The 23,300-nt window shown below is 47.5% G+C and overlaps 2 protein-coding genes and 1 long non-coding RNA gene across 6 annotated transcripts in view; 1 reads left to right on the top strand and 2 right to left on the bottom strand.

Moving 5' to 3' along the window:
- Positions 1–153: 153 nt before the first annotated feature.
- Positions 154–13,036, bottom strand: LOC113957829. Its single transcript, XR_003531306.1, has 3 exons — positions 11,497–13,036; positions 749–875; positions 154–239 (listed from the first exon to the last, which is right to left on the bottom strand). It is a non-coding gene; the product is annotated as an uncharacterized LOC113957829 (long non-coding RNA).
- On the top strand, positions 2,553–9,306 carry NUDT13 (nudix hydrolase 13). Of its 4 annotated transcripts, none has more exons than XM_027665638.1 (9): positions 2,553–2,669; positions 4,086–4,196; positions 4,783–4,922; positions 5,428–5,535; positions 5,953–6,059; positions 6,910–7,035; positions 7,278–7,389; positions 7,916–8,070; positions 8,582–9,306. In XM_027665638.1, exons 2-9 carry the CDS (start codon positions 4,114–4,116, stop codon positions 8,771–8,773), a joined length of 1,023 nt encoding a protein of 340 aa, XP_027521439.1. In that variant the 5' UTR covers positions 2,553–2,669; positions 4,086–4,113; the 3' UTR covers positions 8,774–9,306. The 4 variants fall into 4 exon arrangements, with proteins under 4 accessions (XP_027521439.1, XP_027521436.1, XP_027521438.1 ...); XM_027665635.1 differs by having other exon boundaries at positions 5,950–6,059; XM_027665637.1 differs by lacking the exon at positions 2,553–2,669 and adding an exon at positions 2,724–2,820 and having other exon boundaries at positions 5,950–6,059.
- Positions 13,037–15,075: 2,039 nt separating the features above from the next.
- ECD (ecdysoneless cell cycle regulator) overlaps positions 15,076–23,300 on the bottom strand; it is a 9,092-nt gene continuing 867 nt past the window's right edge. Inside the window, exons 2-13 of the mRNA XM_027665618.1 lie at positions 23,103–23,220; positions 22,696–22,783; positions 21,861–22,039; positions 21,030–21,225; positions 20,042–20,170; positions 19,762–19,887; positions 19,266–19,351; positions 18,381–18,487; positions 17,840–18,017; positions 17,301–17,368; positions 17,004–17,224; positions 15,076–16,511 (exon numbers count right to left, since the gene is read on the bottom strand). Coding sequence (XP_027521419.1) covers positions 16,293–16,511; positions 17,004–17,224; positions 17,301–17,368; positions 17,840–18,017; positions 18,381–18,487; positions 19,266–19,351; positions 19,762–19,887; positions 20,042–20,170; positions 21,030–21,225; positions 21,861–22,039; positions 22,696–22,783; positions 23,103–23,220 — 1,715 coding nt within the window. The 3' untranslated portion in view covers positions 15,076–16,292. The remainder of the gene's footprint in view (positions 16,512–17,003; positions 17,225–17,300; positions 17,369–17,839; positions 18,018–18,380; positions 18,488–19,265; positions 19,352–19,761; positions 19,888–20,041; positions 20,171–21,029; positions 21,226–21,860; positions 22,040–22,695; positions 22,784–23,102; positions 23,221–23,300) is intronic.

The raw sequence follows: 23,300 nt of genomic DNA, 5'->3' as shown, positions 1-23,300 counted from the left end.
CCTGCAGCCAACATTCTGCCACCAGTTATTTTGTGCAGTGCAAGTCAGCCCCCAGAGTTTGAGGATATTCCACAACCAACAGAAGCACCAAGGGAAGTGAAAAGCTAGAACTCACATGTGACCTGAAACAAATCCCAGGAAAATGCCAAGTGTCCCCTCTCCCCCTGTCCAGGGCTTAGGAGCACAGGATGTAATCAGCAGATCAAATGAGGCAGTTTCTTTCTTTCAAGGTCCCCACCCTGAGTGTGAGAAACCATAGGAGCCCATCATATATGTGGTATACACAAATCTAACTTCAGACTGACTTAGTTTGCCAGTTTAATGACAGAGGGGAAGACTACTCGTTAACTTTCCCTTTAAAGAAGTGGTTTGTCTTTCCTTAGGCTTGTCCTAAAAAAAAAAAGAAGTCTTTTTTTGCCAAGAGGTTTCCTGTGGCCTGACCATGAGTTTTCAATGTGAATTTGCTAGTTTCATATATTTAGGGCAATTAACAGTTGTTTTACAAGGGCCAGCTGTTAGCAATTCTAATGCTTATTTCTGCTTATTGGGGGCAGCTGGAAAGACACGAAACAGAAAAATTGAGATTAGTAGTATAACTATTATTAGCCTATAATTACATTTTCCAGCCACTTTTTTGACTTGAAAAAAAAAAAAATCTTTTACCAACGCTTAATCCCAATATGAGTATTTTACAAAGCCAGATTAAAAAAATAATAATAATCTTAGCAACACAGGACCAAAGATTTACCTGGTTTGCAATCTTGTCCATGTAGGAGATGGCAAGCATTTCTTACTGCTTGTGTCCTCTTTGCCTGCTCCTTTTGTTTGCTCTTCTAGCATCAGGAGAGTCTCTGGGATTCACTTCTCCTGGGGACCTGCCAAAGCTCAAATTAGAAGCTACAGAAATCTCAGGGATGCATCTGTGTGGCCAGGCCTTCCCTTCACTCCCAGGATTGCTCCTAGCATGGAGTGCAGTGTCTGCAGGGGACTAATACATACAGTTTATAGGTGCAATTCACACAGCTCAGAGCCCAAAAATACTTACAAAGAAACAACTCAGTGCCAAAGCAACAGCTGGTATTTGTGCTCCTTAAATTAAATGATCAAGTGAATGAATGACAAGAAAGCCTCTGTTTCAAAATCATCTCCCCTGCTTATGTGCTGCAGAAATATTTAACAGGGCACTTAATGTATGGACCCTTGGAGAAGGCACAAGGAATCTCTCCCAGGCTCCTTGGCTTCCCACTGCTCAGCCCAGCAGCAGAAGTGACTCTAATCCCATTTCCCCTGCATATCTTGCCCCAGCACACAGGCCAGGTGTACATGATTGGGCTGATCAATGTGTTTTTTCTCATGGAGCAACTACAGGCTGCGACACTGCCCTGCCCTCGGAGGAGGCCTGACACTGCAGTGGAGAGCTCTGGCTTTTAATCCTTCCTGTGACAGGGCACACTCACCAAGACACTGCCTGCTTAGGGCTGAGCAGGATTGAGAGGCTGGCCCAAGATTTGAGGTCAAAAGTACCTCCTCCAGCTGCTTCCCTCTAAAACCAGCTCTTCTCGCAAGACCCATTTCTGGGACCAGTCAGGGTCGATAAATCTGTTAGTTTGTTTTAACAGCAGGGTGGATACTTCCCTTGGAGATTATATTTCAATCCTTTATCTTATTAAGGGAAGATGTGTTTTGTCCATTAATCCAATTAGCCCAGTGGATTACTAAGATCGGGCTTGCTCTGTCTCAGGAAGCATATGAATAGCAGTGAGGCATAATTAAACCTAAAATTGTAAGTAATTCTGCTGAGTCCTGTTTCCTTGCATGTTTTGTTTGTTATTTTTACAAGCCACGCTCTCAAATTACATGACGTGAATTCTCGATCAGAACGGCTCAATTCATGACCAAAAAGCAGAAGGCTGCCCTGAAAACATTTACTTTCGTATGTTTATAAAATTCTCTTTGTGCTAAATATAGCCACGTAGGTTCCAGCCCAGAATAATGTTTTCAGTACTTGAGAGGAATCTGTTTGTTCACTTATAAAGGAATGAAAATAATCTGTCATTATTCTGACATGTGCCTTGGCACAGCACACTCTCTGATCAGAGAAATTCGCTGACAAACTCGGCTGTGGCTTTGGGTGCTGGAACACTGAACAGCTCCAGCCTTTGGATTTATAGGGCTCCTGGCACGTTTCCCTGTTTGAGGACATATGGTCCTTAACTTTGAACAGTGCTCTTATGTTATGGATACACAACCCGGAGAAGCTTGGAATTGGGGGGAAAAAAAAAAAATACTATCAGGATCCAAACTCTTGTGCTAAGAACAGCTCAAATTATTGCAGCAGCACTGCTCTCACAGGAACTCCTGTTCGGCCAAATGCAGGAGTGCTGATGGAACGAAGCAGGTGCGGGGTAAAAAAAAATAAATAAATAATAAAAATAGAGGGAGTTTACTCTCGGGCAGCCTCGCGAGCTGCAGCAGTGACTCCAGCCCCGGAGCGGATTCCAGCCCTCGGCTGTGCAGAACTACATCTCCCAGCGCTCCCAGTGCGGGAAGAGCCCGGCCCAGTCAGAGCCGGAGGGAGGTTGAGCCGCAGGCCGTTCCCGGCTGATCCCCGCTGCTCGCCAAAGCCCGGCGCCTTCCCGGGCGGTCCCTGCTGCCGGACACGGGGTGCAGTGAGTGGGGAATCCCTGGGGAAGGGCGGGCACAGCCCCGCTCCGGGGGGAGCTCCCAGCCCAGCCCCGCGGGTTGGACCGTGTCCGGACACCTTCCCCCAGACCGGGCTGCTCCGAGCCCTGTCCAGCCCGGCCCGGGACGCTTCCAGGGTTAAGCTGAAGGATTCCCGGTGATTCCTAGTTGAGGAGGTGGTGGGCAGTCAAAGGCTGGACTCGACGATCTTTTCCAGCCTGACTGGTTCTGTGATTCCAAAGCCGGCACGGTGATTCCCAGGGAGGGAGGGAGGGGTTAAACAAGGGCAGTTCTGCGGACAAGGCGCTCCCCGTGTCCCCGTCGTGCCGCTCGTTCCAGAGCAAAGTGCGGAGCTCCTGCATCCAGCGCTGCTGCCGCGCGGGGAATTCCCACTGCGGGAGACGCGGGGGTGGAGAAGCGGCAGACGCACGGCTGTCACTCCCCAAACCCTGTCACACACGGTCTGGGACAGTCGCCGTCCTCGCAGCGGCTGCCTCAGCCCAGTGGCTTCCCAAACAGGCTCCCCTGTCTCCCGAGGGATCATCCCTGTCAGCTGACACGGTGGGAAGGAGGGATCCGGGGCAGAGATGTCCGAAGCCACAAGGCAAAGTCTCCACGTGCACACAGGGAGCCATCACTGACCTTTGCTGAAAGAAAGGCTCTCAGACTCTTCCCTGGCACTTTCTGCATCTGTAAATCGAAGCAAACGTAACTTCCTCCTTAAAGGGCTTCGAGTTCCACAGCTGGGAAGTGAAATATCCAGGATAATCGTTAAGGGCTGTGGATCACAGCTCAGTTTTGGCTCAGAGATGGTAGAGTTTCTGGCTATTTCCTGACATCCTGAAGCTGAGGTCAAACTGAAGTCTGCGACTGCAAATGTGGCAGGATCCTTTGGCACAAAAAACATCCACAGCTGGAGATGATCCAGTTCAGCTGCAACTGCTGTCTCCGGTCTAAACTCAGGGAATTCTCTTCTGCAGCTGATATTTTGTCTTTCATTCCCTTCTGGCATCCATGCCTTTCCCACAGATCCACTGTGTGCTGCAATGGGATGTGTGGTTGGATCGAGGCCATTACAACTGTGTAGGAAGCAAACAAGAGAGCAGCCCTTTTCCCCAGGGACACAGGGGTTTGGGACAGGAACGCTGAATCCAGTCTGACAGCAAGTTCTGTAAGACCTGTGCACACTCACGGGTGGAAACAAACCCAGGTAGCTTTAAACAGCCTTAAAAATGGCCTGAAACTGGGTTTGATGTGTGACTGGAGACTGAAACCAAAGTGGTAAATTTAGAAAGCAGATTCTGTGGACTCTGCAAGAGGGAGATTTACCTGGTTATTGCGCCTTTTAAATCCAACTTAACTTTGTAGGGCTGCTGCATTACATTTTATGCTTCTCCTTTTAGGCCGAGACCCCAGCTGTAGGTGTTGGCTATGGCTGCAGTTTATCAAGCACTGCACAGAAGAGCTTCCTCTCTCCTCTGCAGGTTACACTCCACCTATGTTAGGAAAATGAGGTAAGTTCTCATCTGGTTCTTCTCTGGGAGAAGACCAGAGCTTGGCACTTGTGCCCACTGTCACAAACAGCCCTACCTCACTAAGCCCTAAGATTTCAGCTTGGTCTTTACCCCTCACATCAGTGGGACAGGCAGAGTGTTCCCAGCAGGAGTGTTTGTAGCCTGATGGGAACTGTCTCCAACATGTGATGTGCACAATAGCCTGGCCAAGCAGCACTTGGAGCCATCCAGACTGGGGGACAAAAGGGAAGATCAAGGTTTCCTGCACACAAATGCTCATGCCTTTAAAGCAGACCTTTTGGATTGAGAGACTGGGTTACTGATCTTCTCAGATACCCAAGACTTGAGGCTGTTCCTGTGGTAGTAAGAACTGCAGTGTTTTCTGCCATGCAGCCTTCCCTGGAGGCTGCAGCCCACCAAAGGGTGACTCAGCTGTCAAAACTCTCAAAGCATGTGGAATACTTTAAATTTGTTCTGTCCATTCAGCCCCCTTGCTCTGTGCAAAGTAAATGCATCCAAATAAGCATAACATTGATAATCTCAACCTGATCGTGAATTCACCTTCCCAATCATTTTCTCACTGCAGATACTTAAATAAGCTAAAGGAAGATGACAGTCTTTGTAGACAAGCCCAGACCTCGGGAACTTTCTACCTCTTTCACAATCTCTCTCCCTTCCTGCAGAAAGCTGGGAAGAAGTATTTGGTGCCACAGCTCAGTGCAGCAGGTGAGTAAGGAAAGAACCCCCTCCTGGATCACACAGCTGAAAAGAAGCAGATACATTTTCAAGCAAGCCCTGATACAGGGGATGGAAATCCATGGAGCTGTGCAGGAACATCCTGCTGTGTGCAGCACTCTGTTTGTTAACAACCAGAGGCTGTTAAAGTTAAGACCTTGGCATGTGGACACAAGCTCACACTCTTCACACACATGTAGTATCAACCTGATCTGTTTTGAGATGATCAATTTTAAACATTTGGGATTATGCCTTGTGAAGAGAAAGGAAAACAAGCAAGGTCTGACTGACAAAGGTTTTTTTGTGTGAGGCAGGAAAGGTTTTCTTCGAGAGGAAGGTATTGGCTGGTGTAGGACAGAACCACTGACCTTGTCTGGTCCCTTCTCTCACGTGGGCCATGAGCCAGGATTGCCTGTGCCTTGAAGATCCAGAGGGCCTCCCAGTTGTATGGATTTGCTTTGACCCCAGCTTTCTCTTCCCTTTCCCTGCTGTTCAGAGGTGCGACGGATCCTGGAGAAATCCCCCGAGGCTGAGCAGTGGATGGAGAAGTCGGTGCTGGTCGGTTGTTCAGATGAGCACATACCACACTTTGCCCTGGATTTAGGTTGGGATAACTCCTCTTCCATCTGTGCCAGCATCAGTGGGATGCAATGAGCGGAAGGTGCTGCTGAGGCAGCATTCCTGTTCCTGGGATGAACATGTGCTGCCACGGAGGGCTGGGCTCAGGCTCGGAATTCCTGCTCCTGGGCTGGACACGTGCTGGGGGGGCTCTGCAGGGGCTGGTGTGAGTGAGGCAGGTCACAGCCATGGACTGCACTGCTGTTCCTGTGTGTGTGTCAGGGAAGGTGGGCTGTTGGCAGCCACTGAACATTTGGGAATGTTACCCCTGATGTGGTGTCACTTCCGTGGCAACTTCCAGAAATTGTAATACCGGAACAATGAAGGGTGGAAAGTTGGGATGAAACCTGACATTTATGAGATCAAAGATCTTGTTGTTGTTTCTATTTTTTATTATTAACAGGGGCCTTGGAGAAATCAGTGATTGAGTCTGAACTGCAGGGATCGTTTACTGACCTCCGAAAGGCTCTCTTTGTGGTGGATGGGAAGGATTCTCCTCTGCTGGCTTCGGTATTGGACTGGACTTCTTCCTTCAAGAAGCTGTGATCTCCAACATCAACCCCTCTCCTTGTCTCCCATGTTGTTTTATGATCCAATACATGTTGTGGAAATACCTGCTGTACACTTTCAGGGACCTGGGTACAGACACGCTATAAATTACACCAGTTTTCCCAAATTTGTGATCCCAAAAGCAAGATGCAGTGGAAAGAAAAACAGATTTAAAAATGACTTGCAGTAATTTATGCCATTTAGCATCCACCTGCTGTATGTTCAGTGTAAATTGTGCTGGTGTTAGCAGCAGTCCCAGCAATCCCAGCTCAACAATTATATGGCACTAGATTTCTGTAACATGGGCAAACTGAATGTCACAAACAAAGTCACACAGCTTCTCTCAGAGCTGCTCTTTTAAAATTACTCATTTATAAGCTGTTACTCTGCAGATGGCCTCTGTTTGGAAGCCCTGTGTGTGAAAATCAGCTGTCCTGACCCATAAGGAGAAATAGCTTGTGTTTCCTTTCCTGCTTTATAATGTTTGTGATGCTTGAGATGTTTTTAAGAAGACATTCAGGGCTGGAGACTCTTTAGAATAGTCCAGTTCCCATTACAGCTCCCATTATATCCCAAAACTCTTCCCCACCTCCCTCAACCATACTCAGATTTGGAAGCAGGAAACATCGAATGCAGAAATCTGCCATTTTTCAAAGCAGTGCCCACACTTCATTTACCTTTCTGAGGCTTTCAGAGACAATCAGAGTTTACCCCCATGACTGCATGCAAAACATTATCCAGGGAGACTGCTCTGAGTCACCTCTTTGCAACAGGTATAACTAAAGTTTGTGTTTCTCTCCTGTGTTTGCAGGCCCAGTCCCTTCTCCGGTGGCATGATTCCCACCAGTACTGTAGCAAAACTGGGCAGCCCACTCAGAAAAACCCAGCTGGCAGCAAGCGTGTCTGCCAGGCCAGTGGAATCACCTACTACCCCCAGGTGAGCACCTGGACAGCAGAGGGAAGGAAAACATGGGACTCTGGGTGGCACAGAGGGAAGGAACACAAGGGACTCTGGGTGGCACAGAGGGCACTCAGCAAGCAGCAGTGAGGGCTTTGTGTGTGTAGCTGGGTGCTTTGTCTTTAGTGTTCATCCAGTGGCCCTCAACTAGCCAGGAAAGGCAACAATTTCCACTTACCTGTTGGGTGTGAAGTGGCTTTGCTCTCTGCTGCCCTTGGCAGGTGTCTCCAGTGGTCATCACCCTGGTGTCCGACGGCAGCCGCTGCCTCCTGGCCCGCCAGCCCTCCTTCCCCCCGGGCATGTTCACGGCTCTCTCGGGCTTCTGTGACGTGGGTAAGCTGGGCCCCGAGGCAGAGCAGTGGCCTTGGGCTTGCAGGGTGTGGGAACACCTGTTCAGGGAGAGGGATGGACGCACAGCTGACGTGTGTCCCCATCCCTGGAAGTGTCCAAGGCCAGGTTGGATGGGGCTTGGAGCAGCCTGGGCTAGTGGAAGGTGTCCCTCCCATTGCTGTAGTCTCTGCTGGTAAATGTAAGTTTTAAACTCCCCAGGTTGGAAGCTCTGATACTTTTTTAGTCCATTTTGTGGCTAGTGCAGTCTGGCTCGGAAGGAAGACTACAGACCTCTCGTTACAGGAGGGAAAATGGCTTAAAAGGGGAGATGTTGAGTTGTTCTGTATGTGGACAGGGCCAAAAAAATTCTCTGGTAGCTGTGTTTACGGGATGAGTTGATGAGTTTAATGGAGCATCCTGCTGACAAGCGTTTCCAGGTCAGCACAGGGGCTGGAACCCCTGGGAAATGAGCAGTTTTCCTTGCTGCCCGGGGGCCGGGCCGTCCTTACCCACCTTTGGTTGCTCGCAGGTGAAAGCGTGGAGGAGGCGGTGCGGCGGGAGGTGGCAGAGGAGGTGGGGCTGGAGGTGGAGTCGCTCCGGTACTCGGCGTCCCAGCACTGGCCCTTCCCCAGCGGCTCCCTGATGCTGGGCTGCCATGCCCTGGTGGGAGCACAGCAGGCTGAGGTGAGCGAGCCCGGGCTCCCCGAGGCATTCCACTGCAGCACATCCTCTCTAAATGCAGCTTTCTCTACAAGTGAAGAACGAAGTTCAAAATAATCCTATTTTCTGTGGAGATGTGGCAGATTTTGCAAGGTCACTGTACATATACAAGTCCAGCACCCAGTTTTGCAGAGGAGGTTCTCTCTAGTGTTAACATCACATCTGCCACAGGACAATCAGGTTCTGCCCTGTTAATTACTGTGCTCAGTCACTGGTGCTTTGCAGGCTCAGTTAGGATCCTTTGCCCACCAAAGGACCTGGAGCAGACCCACTCCACAGGCCAATGCCATGATGGAACAGTGTTTCCCTGGGAAACCAAGGCAACAAAGCACTGGTGGACAGTAATGTCCTCAGGCATGGATAAAGCACTCTGGGCATTCTAGCACAGGATCCTTGTGGGTACAAGAGCAAGCAAGGTACCTCTGCCCACATTTAAAGCTGGTTTGAGGGACTGGTGCTCTTGGATTCTTTCCAGATCAGTGTGGACAGCCTGGAACTGGAGGAAGCCCGTTGGTTTGGCCTGGAGGAAATCGTGGAGGGCCTCAAGAGAGAGCCCAGATCTTCAAAACAAGATGATGGGAGTTCTTTACCCTGGTTCCCTCCCAAACAGGCCATTGCTCACCAGCTGATCCGTGAGTGGGTTAGGCAGCAGAGTGCCCAGGCTTAGGCAGGGCTTCATCAAGTCTGGGATTCCACCAGAACCATGAAAGCTCCACAGAAAAGCTTCCAAAGCCACTGGAGGCAAAGGCTGTGTCACAGTGAGGACAGCACCACCCTGAAACTCAGATCCACTGGCCTCCAAAGCCACGTCTGATCTGATCACCCTCAGACAGTCCCACATACACTGGGTCTCCTCTGAGATCCCAAGACTTGCAGTAAATGCACAATAAAATTCTTAGTTCCAAAGCATCAAACTTGCTGTGATCAGCTGACAGTGAGCCCATGGCACCTTTGTCCCTTTTTCCTCCATTTTTCCCATCTTGGATGGATATCAAAAGCACAGTCTTTCCAGGAAAAATAAAAGGACAGTGACATAATCTTTCTTTGGATCTGGGAGAGCTATCAAAAAGAAGAAGAAAAGCCACTGCTTGTATGCTCTCCCCTTCTTCTGTCTCTCTTCCCATTCAATCTTCTAGTTTCATATAAAACACCCAGGTTTGGTTGGGGTTTTTTTTTTTGCAAATGGTAAATGGGCTTCTACTCTGTTGATACATCTGAGCAACTGAAAATGTCTGTAGAGGCACCATTTTCCCCACCAGTTGCTCTCATCCCAAGGGAGAGAGAACAGAGCTATCTGGTGGTAGAGAGGGAAAGAGCAAACCCTACCCAAAGGTGTATTAGAAGAACCCAGATGATGCAAAGGTGACAGGAGCTGCTGCAACAAGGACTGCACTTCCAACAGGGAAAGACCCTGAAAGGAGCAGTGCCTCTTACCCTGAGGCCAGAGTCTGGGGCTTGCCTGGAGAGCTGGTCTCGTTTTACTGATGGAATGGTACCATCCCTCTGGAGGGAGAGCAGCACAGAGGCAGTCTGGGCAGGGCAAGCTTAGTGCAAGAGCCAGATGAAAGGATGTTTGGGGTGCTGCTGATCCAGGCTGACAGTCCTTTGTGCCTGCTCGGTCAGAGTTCAGCTGCCAAGGCTGCAAAGCCATCAGTGTGGGGACTTGGAGGGGGGACAGGGATGTGTCAGTGCCTGCCACTGCTGGGACTCACTGCGGGGGAAATCTCAGTCCTGCCACCTGAGCAGGGAGCAATAAAGAAGGCTTGTCACGCTGCTCAGACACACTTTGTGTCCTCAAGTTGTTTTTAGTTCAGGAGGTTGGGAGGGGATTCTTTCAGGACTTGATAGCATATTCCAACACCCTTCCTAGCCTGACTCTCAGTCAATAAAAGCCCCGTGTCAGAGCGTGTCTGTCATGCCTGTGAACTCCATCTGTCACTCATCCTGGGAGGAATATACTGCAGTGCAGCCAAGGGCATTGCTGCCTCCCCTCAGCCAGCCAGACACACCACAGGAGCCCTCACACCACTCAACTGCAACAATTCCTGCATCCAGCTTCCTTTGGAACATGGCTCACAGCCCCTCTTCACAGCAGGTCCTTCTGCTTTTCTCTCCCATCACACCACTTCAGGCCCCCAGCATTTCTCTCTTGTTCTCTCATTTTTGAAAACTGCCATTTTCAGCCTCACTCCTTTCCTCCCCTTCTCTGCAGTACAAAATACTGAAGAGTTAGATACCTGCCAGCAAGATATTCCAGCTCCTCATCCTCCTTCTGGCTTCTCCTTTAGCCCTCCCAGTTCACCCTTAAGTTCACTAATGTGCCCAAACTGCTTCCAGGATACATCCATCTCGATGTACTTTATTAAAGAGTATTAAAAAATTACTAGTTTTTAATATCCACACATGATCCATTCTCCCAGTGGCAGAAAAAGGACCCTGGGACCAATAGGTACTGCCTGCCAATACAGAAGAAAGTCTGAGGAAAAGCAAAGCTGTTCTCTCATTTGTTTGCTCCTGTGACCTCTTAAAACAGCTTTAAACATCTGCATGTTCTTTTTTTAATTATCAATAAGAAAAAAGTCTTTTCAATCTACTCAAATACTTCTTTTTTTTTTTTTTTTTGTTCCAAGGCAATATTCTCATCACATCTTTTGAAAAGCATTAAATTTTATAAAATCCTTAGTCCATACCCCCTTTGACTGAGTTATGAAATGATATTGGTGGCCTCTGTTCCAGGTGTTAGGTAAGCAGGAATGATCACAGGCACACAGGACAGAAAAACAAGGTGAGACACACGTTGTTCTCACTTGCATTTGGCTCAGAAATGTGTCTGAAGCCTGAAGAACACACTGCAGTCAGGACAGGACATGCTCCATGAAGGCAGGTGACCTAGAAAAAGGAGCAGGCAATTCCTGACAGATGCTTCCTCAACAAAACACAGCAGGGCTTTCCCGTGGAAAAGGTATCAGCAGGCAAAAGGGGTGGAGCAACATATTTCCCTCTCAGGAACACATCCCTGAACTGAATCCTCTTTGGGAATGCTTGGTTCTTACCAATCCCTGAGCCCCCACTGCCTCCAGGGACTGCAAGGGAGCAGTGCTGAAAAGCTGCCAGCCTGGGCCATTACAGCCCAGCTGGTTACAGGGATCACCAATCAGCAGGATATAAAATAATACAGGCAGCTCTAAAATAAGAACATTCATCCAATTAACATGAAGTTTTTGGAGAGCAATGCAGGCAGGTTCAGAGCAGCATTCCACCTACCTCCCAAAAGCAACAGGGTATAAAAGTCATGTTTATCTCTACCAGGTGCCAGCAGAGGATTAAAGTAACCAAAGCACACGACACAACTTGTCTATCTCTGAATGAGGGAGCAAAAAAAAATCTTACCTGGAAACGGTGTGGAGTGAGAATTCATCACCTGGGCTGCTCTGCTGCTGTGTGGAAAGGCCACATGTTCTTGCCCAGAGGGACAGTCATCATTGTGAGTGGCAGAAGGTCTGAGCTCAGCATTACAGGTCCAGGAGGAAGCTCTTAACATCAGGGAACCACCTCACCCCGTGAGACACGGGTCTGCTCTGAATGGGATGTTCAGCCTGAGAGGACACGAGCACTTAATGGAACACCCCAACAATGTGACCCTCCTAAAGCCATTTGCCAGGGAAACATTCCTCAGGTAACCAGGAGCAGCTCAGCTGTGGCAGCTGCCAGGGACAGGTCGTCAGGACAACCTGTAATTACACAAGTACCATCCCTCTGTTCACTCTGAGGTGCCACTCAAACAAACTCAGCTGCCCCAGCCTTCAGCTCCCATCAAAAACTGACTCACTTTCCAACCCAGCAACAGATGGAAAGCAGCTGTGTCGGGGGGAAAAAAGACTGCCAAGTGTTATTCATGTGGCAGTGGATACACCTGGGAGTGAATGAGCACAGCACCACCAAAAATGCTTCTGTTAAAAAAAAAAAAAGAGGCTGTGTTGCCAACCTGGAGATGGTGTGACCTCCATTTTCCTTTCAGACCCATCAGTGGTATTTTGAAGGCAATTAGGTGCACTGAGAGATGTCCAGAATCATCTTTGCATGGAGAAACTAAAATCTGGCATCAGCTGTGACAAACAGGAGAAAGATCCCAGGAGCAGAAATACAGATTGCCCAGCTCCCTCACGGGGAGAGCAGCACTGGCACAGGGACAGAAAAGGCTGAGAGAACATCCTTTTCCACTGGGGCCCTGTGCTCAGGGGAGAGAGCATCCTTTAGACAGTGTTCTCCACTATTTCTGTTAGTGGGAATACTGCCAAGGGACACAGCAGGTTTACTTTTACATTAAAAGAAGCAGAAAAAAAAAGAATGAAGATGAGGCTTGGGGTATGGACAGAAGCAAATTCACACATGGTCTGATAGTTTAACGTGGCTGCTGTGAGCATGCAGCATGGAGAGAGCCTAAATTAACTGGATTACATTCCAACACTGTAACTGGCCTTAAAACTGGAGGTGAGGTTAATAACCCTCCCCAGGTGAAAAAAAGGTCTGGTCTAAGCTCATTTAGATCAATATCCTGCAGTCACTGGGTATCATTAGTCCTTTTTCCCATCAAATTATGAACTCTTACTGGAAATACCTCATTTCCTGTCACCTACATCATTTTTTTGGCATAAACTGAGCTTTACCTTCACAATAGCTTTGCTCTTCACTTCCCATCCTCGTGCCCTTGTGAAGATCCATCAGGGAGCATTGACCCACTTGAGCCATGGCTCCATTCCCAACAGCAATTCCTGCTTTTACACAGGAGTAACACACCCTGTGATGTTCCTCTGTGTGTGGTAATCACTTCACTTCTTAGATACAGTTTCACATCACAAAGTTGAGTTGTTCATGACACTCTTTTCCATGACACTGAGCAGATACTCACCAAGATTTCACCCCCCCGACCTCATATTGTTGAACAACTCCCTTTTTTCACTAGCTCTGTAGTCTGCTGTTTAAGCCAAGAACCCAAACTGCCCTCCATGGCAGGGAGTTTTCTTAGGGGAATAAAGCAAGCTGGAAAAAGAAATAAATTTCCATCCTGGACGTGCCAGAACAGATGCTCTTGTGTTCCACTCCAAAGACAGAAATGGCAGGAGGGAGGGCAGCTGCTGCTGCAGCCTTTGCAGCATCCCAAGGGATCCTGAGGTGGCACAAAGGGCCTGCCCTGGCTCCTGCTGCTATGGAAAACAAATTCCAGTTTCTCAGACAAGCAGCTGCAGCAGGAGCTGCACAAACAGTCACTAAAAGTGCTTTTCCACCACTGCAACTCCCAGGTGCCTGGGGATGACTGTCATTCCCGAGGTGCTGGGAAGGCAAGGCAGCAGGCAGGTGTCCTGCAGGGAGGTGCTTTCCCATGGCAGCAGGGAGGCTGCCACCCACTCACACCTCAGGGATGCTGGGAGCAGTTAACTTGCACAGGGATTCCAGGGCTCCTGAGACTGGAGCTCCAGAAAGCTTCTCAGTGGCAAGAGTGGCAACAGCCGAAGTGCCCAGGTATCCAGAAGAGTTTAAACAGGTCTCTGCCGTGCCCAAGGGGTTAGTTTTGATCTCCTGTATGGAAGGTGAAAGATCCACTATCTGTTTTCTTGCTTTAAATCTACCAGTCAACAACTAAACAGGCTTCAGGGGTGAAGCTCGAAGGAGAAAACCACATTGCTGGGAAGGGTCACAGGTTCCAGGATGAACAAGGCTACACAAAAAGGCAGCTGCTCAAGTGAGCAAAGTGAGTAAATTGTGTTGGAATGCACTTCCAGTCAAACTGCTTTGGAATATAATGAAAACTTTGATAGCAATCCGTTGAAAGGGAACCACGCTGCACTTGTCTTCCCTAATTAATTCCATCAGGCCTCCCTCCCCAAAAACACTCCCGAAATTAAAAGCAGAGATGCCTCATATGTTACTTCAAAGCAGCGAAGGGGCAGCATGGAAATGCTCATCCCTCAAGAGCAAACTCTCCTGTGAGCGATTCCAGAGCCTTGAAGGCCTTCACTGTGAAGCTGCTAAACAAATGTAAACAGCTGGAACAGAAACCACAGTCTCACTGATGGAGAACTGAGATTATCCAAGCACCAAGATCAGCTGAAGTGCTTCCAAAAGAGCAGCTTTGTTCTGAACATTAGTTGAGAAGTTTTCTTCACATACTACAACAGAAAAGTCCTTCCATCTGTTTCAGCCTTTTGTGTAGTACCAGAGAGTGGAATGTGATCATCTTCTTGAAACTCAATTATTTTTACAGTATCTAACTCTGATTTAAGTACTCATCAGTGGAGAATTTTCTAAGTACCTTCCCTGCTCAGACACAAGCCCTTTTCAAGGCTCAGGTACATCTGTTTTCCATGACTAACCACTGGCTCTCCGTGTCTGCTGGATCCCAGAAGTCCTGTTAGCCCGAATGTTCCAGTGCCATTTGTCTAACTGGATCTGCAGCCCACCTTGAACTTCAGCAGCATCCTTCCCATTCTTGTTGTCCATCTCTGATCCCTATCCCACTTGTCAGCATTCTCCCCGAGCTGCTGACAAACTCAGTGACACGACACCAGCAGAGGACAGATGTGGAGGCAGCACATCCAACCCTTCAACCACACTCATTCCACGTTTCACGTGCGGAATCTCCAATATTTATCTTATACTGGAGCATTTTACCAGCTTTCTGTCATTTGCAAAAGCAAGCAAACACTTGGGAAAGGAGAAACCCAGGAGCACAGGTCAGCAGAAGCTGGGAAGCCAAGCAGCCACTGTGCCTTGTGGAGGTCCTGAATTTCAGTGAAACTATGCCAAGCTGGGCCAGAATTTTCCATGCATTGGTTGTCATGGCAGTCAGGCACAAACTCAGCATCCAGCAAGTGTCCAAGCCCTACATGGAAACAACTTATGCTACATTCTGCTTTGGCAATTAAAATAAGGCCAACACTTGACATTAAAAAAAAAAAAAAAGATATTAAGCCAAAGAATTCAACTAATTGTATTCCAATATTTAGACTAGTAATAACATCAATAATAACAATTCAGTCCTCTAAAAGCAATCATGTTTCAGGATCAGTCAGGCTTTTGTATCACTGAATACTATGTTTGAAAAAACCCAACACACAAACAAACAACAAACAAAAACTCAACCAATAAGCTTCTCTTCTACCAGTTCAGGCACTTGATTAATTGTTGAATTAAAACAAACAACTTGATTCAGACCTGGCAGGACTGTGTTCTTACTGCCTGCAAATCAAGAATTTTAACTCAAATGGATTTTGTTAAAGGTAAAGTTGTCATATCTAGAATGTATTTCTGATTCCATGTGAAAGCAACACGCTGCACACGCCTCCCAGCTACATTTTCACTGGAAAACAAACCTAAACTGTTCAGCTCACACAGCTCACACACAGCTACTGCTGGCATGATGCCAACACCCAGCAATAATGGAATTCAGAAAATGCCCAATTGGGAAAATGCTTTAACTCCAAGAAGCTCTGATGCTGCACTGAGGAAGTCCTGCATCCCTTCAAAGGAAAAGAAAAAAAACATCTCCAGTCACCAAGTTGTATTTCTGCTTTTACTGAAATAAAACTCAAAAAACACTTCTAGCCAATATTTACATATTTGATCCAATTACTCTGCAAACCCTCCTGGTTAATAAGGTCCAGACTCTTACAGTAATTATCAGAAGTTCTTACAATGAAGCACTGTGCTTTTGGGAAGGCTCAAATGTCTGCTGAACACTTAACCAGCAGTTCCCAAGTCCAGGAGATGTTCCTGTAACACAGTATTTCCCCAGCTGCCCCTGAAGGCAGCAGCATTTTCAGAACACAAACTGCTTTCCAGACACTGAAACCACCCAGTAACAGGTAAAAGGGCATTTTATAGTGATGGCAGATCGGATCATTGGTTTGAAAAATCCAAGACGGGTTTTGTAATAAAAGTCTCACTCAGGTCCCAACATCATTTCTCAGTTTTCTGTGTTAGCACTGGACAGCTCTGATTTCCACCTCAGCATCCAAACAGAAGGCTTTTGCAGGTAGATTCACTCTGCATCTCTAAAGTCACACACAGTGCATAAAACGCCCCAAGTTAAAACCTTTTGTGTCTTCTTCCACATCCTGCTGCTCTGTCTGTGCTTCATTTCTCCACCAGTTGTGTCTTCCCAGTTAATGCAGCCTCTCCTGTGCTGCTCAACTGCTCGAGCCCCAGCGATCTGTGTTTTCAGGTAAATACACTCCCATGCTCTGTAAGATGTTGGAGGTGGGTCCTGCCAGGCCAGCCTGAGCACTGTAGGATTCCAGCAGGTTGGCTACCAGGTTCATATCCACATCAACTGGTGCCAAATCCGGGTCTTCAGCTCCACAGTCAGGGCCAGCGCGCTCAGATGGAGCTGCTTTAACAGAACTTGCCTACGGCAAGTACAAAGTGAAAGTTTTATCAAACTGCATAAACAGATTGAAAAAAAAAAAAAAGAAAAACCGCGAGGGAAAAGAAACAAGGAAACAATTCTGCAGCCAGCAAAGTCCAGCACGTTCCACAGTCCTGACAGACAGGAATTTAGCCACCAAATGCTCATGCCAGCTAAAAATCATCACTGTCCACTACACACTCTGAGTTCCAAGGGAAGGACAGAGAGTGTTGCTGAGTCCTGGCTCAGCTTCCTATGGGAGCAAACTACTACAGGAACTCACAAGTTAAGCTGCAGCTGCTCGCCTCACTACTGAAAAATCAAACTAAGTCTTGGAAAAGAGGTGCAAGTTAAAGCTTAAAATGCACTATTATGGTGCAACCACAGCACGCTTTGCTTGCACGTGGGAAGGTTTTTGATCAGCACATTTCCACTTTGCTACTAAGGCTCTCAAAACTCCCATGCTACAAACTGGAGCTCAAGGCATACTCACCCCTTTCTTTTGGGTGGTGAAACTTTTCCCAACATTGGTCTGTGCCAGCTCACGGTCCATCTCATCCATGTATGACTTGAGGCTGCCTATGAGCTCATCAGGTGATACCTTCTGGTCTTGCCCTTCATTTCCAGCACCTGAGTCTTCATCATCCTCGTCTGAGAAACCAAACTCCTCCTCTTCATCCAGATCATCAGAATCCAGCTCCTCTGAGTCTGCCCCTAGGTATTATTTTGTGTCAGTACAGACAGCAAACATGTCAGCAGTGATTTGTTTCAAACAAAGAAGCAGTCTCACCTAAAATTCTGTCTAAGGCTTTTGTAAAAGAATCTACATCAAAGGTAACGTGGGATTCGTCAGATGACCTGAAACAGAAAAGCATTTTTAACTAAATAAAGCTTTTATGCTTGCCTAAGCCCAACACGGGCATAATGGCACAGTGATTTCTCTGAAGCCCAGATTAAAGTTGGGACATTTGAACTGAAGGTCTCAGAAGTGCTCAGAAGTTTGAAGCCTCTGTGGGTTAGAAACGAAACCGTGGGTGGAGGAATTCCTGGCATGAAAGAGAAAAGTTTTAAAGACCACAAAGCCAAACTAAGTAAGAGAGTGGCAGAAAATAGCTCAGCTTCCAGCATTTTTACCTGCACCAGTGTTGGAGCGGTCACCAAGTTGGTTTAAGAGCAACTCTGTATATTCACTATTCCCACAGGTTTGCTGCAGGCCTCTGCCAAGCAGAGCACTTTCAAACCCTGATTCTCTACATCCCAGAATCAACCAAAGGGCTGCAGCACAGTGAAACTCCCTACAGCTGACACCAAGCTCCAAACCAGCCCTACCATGGCATTTCTGCTCCTTCGTGTGTGGACACTTTGGACACAAAGGCCTTCATGCTCTCAGCAACCGCTTCCAAGTCGTATTTCTGCTCTTCCCCACTTGCGGAAGGAAGGGACTCATTTCCTGCCTCCTTCAGCATCTGATCCAGAGCATCTGGTGTAATATCCAGCCAGCTGTCATCTGAAGGAACACAGGACAGACCTGTTACTCAAACAGAGAGCACTGCTACAGTTTGGCAGCTTGTTTTTGCACTGGTAAGTTTTTGGGCTGCCTCTGGGTCACACAAGGCAGTGAGAGGCTGAGGAGAGCTGGGAGCTCATTTCACTGCTTTAACACTCTGCTTTGCATGAAGCTTCAAACAAAGTCACAGAGAATCCTTCAGCCACTAAATGAAGGAAGAAAGACTTAAAGGGAGAGCCAATCCAATATTTAGTCTTAATGAAAGTTGGATTGGCTCTCCCTTTATAGCCATGAACATTCCCTCTCTCCCCCCACAAATAATCATGTGATAGGAATAATCCCCCCTTCCCCAGTCCAGCTCACCATCCTCTGGAGGAAGACAAGCTGCTTCTCTCTCAAATTCCTTCAAATCAATGGGTGTTGTCTGTAGCAATGCCAAGATTTCATCCCCTGGGCTCACTTCAACAGAGCTAGAAGGAAAAAAAAAAAAAAATCAATTTATTGAAATGGATTCAATGGCATCACAAGCTTTACATTCAGGTTTTCACTCAAATTCCCCATTTTCACTTCTGGGCAAACCTGTCAAAAGGTGAGTGAGTCTGGGGGAAGCACCAGAATACTACACATAGTATTTGCCAGAACAAGACACAGTCAGTTGCTGTAATTTGTAGTCGATGGCTCCAAAGCCCACTTCTTGTGTTTCCTTTTCTTTATATTTATTTTGCCTTGGTAAATATGAAGATTGCCAGATCCCAAACAGCACAGACTGGAAACTCAAAAAACTAACAGTCCAGATATTATGAGCTGGCAAACCCTCAGCTATTTTTGTAATGATTTGCTTCTTGGATTTGATCTTTTGGAGCAATGTATAGCCAGCTGCCTGTCTTGAGTAGAGGAGACAGATTACTCCAGATTTATTATTCACTGGGACTGCTTTTCAATGAAACTTTTATACACTTTCCATAGTCAACCAAGCAAATAATGCTTGTCAGTCACCTCTTAACCCACTTGGAAGAGCTTAACACTTTACAAACCCAAGATAAATAGTTACCCAGGCAAAAACCTCTACTAGTAGCAAGTATTCCAGAGGAATACTGCTCCCAGCCAGAGCACCACAGCACTGTACACTGGCAAATGTACAATGGGGAAACGGGCTCAGGTTTTCTGTAACAAGAACTTGAGAAGGGGTAAGTTAAAAGTATTTGTAGGCACTGTGTATGATACTCATGAATTTCAGGTAGCTCTTACCTTTCTGGAGTGGCAACAGATTGCTGGAAATAATCCTCTGCCATATGCAAGAGCTCTGAGTACTTAGCAGACCCTTCCATTTCTCCCTGTCACAAGGATGAGCACACACACACACAAAATTACACGGGCCCAAAAGGATTTCTGGTGTTATGTATGGATCATTAGGAACAGTGAATTCTAGAGGCACGCAAATGAAAGGTAAAGCAGTGAAATCAGACTTCACACAACCATATTGTGATTTCCTTCATTCAAGGGTATCTCTCCCCTTTATTCAGATGAATGAATTCGTCCACAAATCCTGCCTTTTCCTTATTCATTTCCAAAATAAATTAATTTCCAAAGGGGAACAAACTGCATGTAACACCTTTAAAGACATTAATTCATTTTACATAGAAAGAAGCATTAGATTTCCTGCCCTGCTGCAACTACTTACACAAGTTCAAGAGCTAAAACATTTTTATTGGAATGTTTATAAGACACAGACACACAACTTCACCTTGAAATAATCCTTTTCCTTCAGGCTCCTGAGGAATCTCTCCCACAGGGGACCACTGAGCACACTTCTCTTGGAATCAGGAGATACTTTGCTGCTCTTGGAGCACAAAATTTCAAAGCCATGAGCCTGTATAAGAGATGCGAAAACGAGGAGATTCTCAAGGTGTAGCAAACTTTGCTCACAGTTTTCTGGACGAGCAGGCAACTTAAAAAGCAGAGAGTCATCCCCTGGACATACACAAACAGGCAAACTAAGCCCAGAATGCATAAGAAATCCTCACCAGCTTCATGCCCAGCTCGTGGGCTCTGTACTCAGGGTGAGCTGGGGCGGGCAGCGCGTACCCACTGCGTCTGTCCGGGACAAACTTCTGCTGTGCCAGCTGGGCGTACAGACACCGTGTGAAGGTGACCTGCAACAGCCAGAGCACAGCAAAACCACTCACTGCAGCGTCACTGCGTGGGGCACAGGCAGCAGCTTTCCACCAGGCTCATCTAAATCGTGCTTTAAGGCACCAGCATTACACACAACACCTGAGACCGCATTCAAACACAGCCTGGGGACGTTTTTCTGAGATGTGTTGCTTTTCAGGTCTTAAAAAGTATATTCCAAGTTGGCATCTCTAAACAGACATGAGCTTCCATCAGTCTAAATGCATTAGAAAAGACCCTAAGTATTCAGTATTCACACCAACAAGGTGCATTTTGAGAAACTGCAAGGGCTTTTTTCTGTTAATGAAACCAAAGCTGAGATTTCAGGAACAGTGTAGAAATCTAAAATTTGACTGCAAAGCTTCTTTTCAGGAGTCTAGGGGTATAACAATGTCAGAAAATGTATCAGATACGACACAATGCTCATGAAACACTTCATAAAGCGTGTGAGCACAGCTGACGAGCTGAGAAGCCTTGGCATGAACAGCTGGGGGTAGTTAGCAGCAACTCCTTCTGCTGGCTGGCAGTGCTGTCAAACTGCTCTGATTACAGAAGGGGATCAGTTTATTCAGCAAGCATTTCAGCAGAGGGACTATTAGCACCACCTCCCACTCCAGAAACATTTACCTCCTGCTTAGCCCTTTGAAACCCCAGCATGTCAGTGTGAAGGCACACAAGCTATTAATGGAACGAACTGGAAGTCATTAAAAGTTCGTTTAAAAAAAAAAATAAGCCAGAAAACATCCCGTTGTAAAAATTAAACGCCCACATTTACACCACGGCCCACAGAGCCCCTGCCAGCCACAGAGGTGAGCTGCCAGGCTGATCTGGGTCACTGACCACGGTCATCACACGCTGGTCCGCAGGGAAGGTGTGGAAAGGCCGACGACAGGCCCGTAGATCCGCCGGGTCCCGCAGGTAGAAGGCCTGGACCGCGGCGGCCACCAGGGACGGGCGCTGGCGCAGCACCGCCGCCACGCCCGCGGGCACGAAACACCGGGCTCGGTGCAGGCAGGCCTGGAGCTTCTCGGGATACCTTGTGTCACACAACAGCCACAGAGTCAGCCTACTGCCAGCCCACACCACGCCTCTGTCTCTGTCAGCCCCCAGTATTAACCCGTGTTATTCTGCAGTTCAAACTCGCCTGGAATGGCTGCTCCTGTAACAGATGTAACACCCCACACACATACACGTTAATGCCCACACTGGTGAGTCACTGTGAACTGAACTAACTATTCAGCTATACACTGGCCTTCACCACACCCAGCGTGGAAGTCATCTGGCTCACACTGTTGCAAAAAACAATGGGTAGTGCCGTGATGCTCTGAAAAATATGCTGGTTCTACATTTTAGTTCAAATCCTCTTTTTCCTCCTGCAGAGGGGTCCCAAAGGCTCACAGAACTCTGAGATTTTTCAGTACAGGAAGGATGGGAAGGAAGAATAACTTGTCATTGCCAGGTGTGGAGTCATGAACCAGTTTCAGAGCCCCCAGATCACAGTCTACAGGACACTGATCCCCCTCTTCCCAAGAATGCCACAGGAAAACCTCTAGCTGGTGGTTTCTGGAAAGGAATCGACTTTATCACATCTATCAGGGAAATCTTTAAACCCCAGACAGCCCAGAATCAAGACTTACTGTGGCAGAGGACCAAAACAAAACACCCACATACCCATCAATGCGTTTATACACGGCAGCTCTGATGGGCTCTGCAGCCAGGAACTCCTCAGAACGGGTGGATAACAGTGCCAGTGCCTCTGAGACTGTTGGACAGGGAGCAGGCAGGTCCCATTCCTGCTCCCCACTCTCTGCCAGTGGAATGATGTGCAGCTCTCCTTTGTAAAAGAACACCTGGCAGAGGGGAACGTTCCCATCAGAACAGGCACACACTGAGCTATGGGAAACTTAATTTCATGTACAAAATGCATTTGTTTGAACACAGGGAATACTGCAGTACAAATAAATAATATGGGAAGCAGTATAATCTAAAAATGGCATTTGAGGTGCCAGCAACCACGAGCCAAACAGTGAATAAAAACCCCTGTTTTAACTTCAACCAGTTTGGTCAAATGTATCTTGTTTCCTTAATAACAGTAATACCAAGAGTTTCCCTTCAACCAGAGATTTGCTTCAGGAGAATCAGCACAACCTAATTGCTGAAAAATTCCCTACACACTCACTCTACACAACATTCTGCAAGAGCACAGGGATCCAAATCAAGTGTGAGGAGTTCCCAGTCCTTGAGTCTCTCATTCAACAACCACAGCGAGCACAAAGCAGCTCATTAAAACCAGAATGAAAAGAGACTGTACTAAAAAAACCCCAAGCTGTTGATTAAAACAAGTCTTGAGCCCTGAGTAGAAGTTTATTCACTGGTAAGGGACAGACAGCACTCTGGATTTTCAGAGGCAGTCAGACCACTCGGCTAGAGGTGCAAGAGAAGATTCCAGCTGCTACATAAAAGGCCACCATGAGCCACTTGCCAAATGTACAGAAGTTTTACTCACCCTGTTTTCACTGTTCTCAGGATTCAGCCACTTTGGGAGAAAATCAGCTGCTTCTATCAGGAGAAACTCTCCATCGTTGTCATCGATCCTGGCCAGGGAGAAATCGGTTTCTTAAAAGAGAAAGCCTTGCAGAGCACAGTAACATGCTCCTAAATCCATGTCTGCTGGGTTTCTTTTTAACACTCATAGAATCATAGAATGGCTTAGGTTGGAAGGGACCTTAAAGATCAACTGGTTCCAACACCCTGCCATGGGCAGGGAAACCTTCCACTAGACCAGTATAATCAGAGTCCCCAAGCAGCCTGGCCTTGAACACGGGCAATGTTAAGACAGGACCTTCAAAGCGAAGGCACTACCCCTTCACACCCCTCCTGAAATTCTGGGCACCTCGGCAGGACCTGCCCTACCTGGCTGCCAGCCCCGGGAAGTCCCTGGTGATCTCCCGGACCAGGTAGACGATGAACCACTCGTCCTCCACGTTGTCCCCGAACAGGGTGGTGCCGCCGATGTGCTCCGGGATCTCACCTGCACGGGGGGCAGAGACAGGAGAGGAGGCTCAGCAACCCCATACCCAGGAACTGCCCACAGACGGTGTGTGTCCCTCA

Source organism: Corapipo altera, unplaced genomic scaffold (assembly GCF_003945725.1).
Source record: "Corapipo altera isolate COAL_440 unplaced genomic scaffold, ASM394572v1 161, whole genome shotgun sequence".
Lineage (NCBI taxonomy): Eukaryota > Metazoa > Chordata > Aves > Passeriformes > Pipridae > Corapipo > Corapipo altera.
The sequence above is the reverse complement of the archived record's forward strand: the minus strand, read 5'-3'. Positions and strand labels throughout refer to the sequence as shown.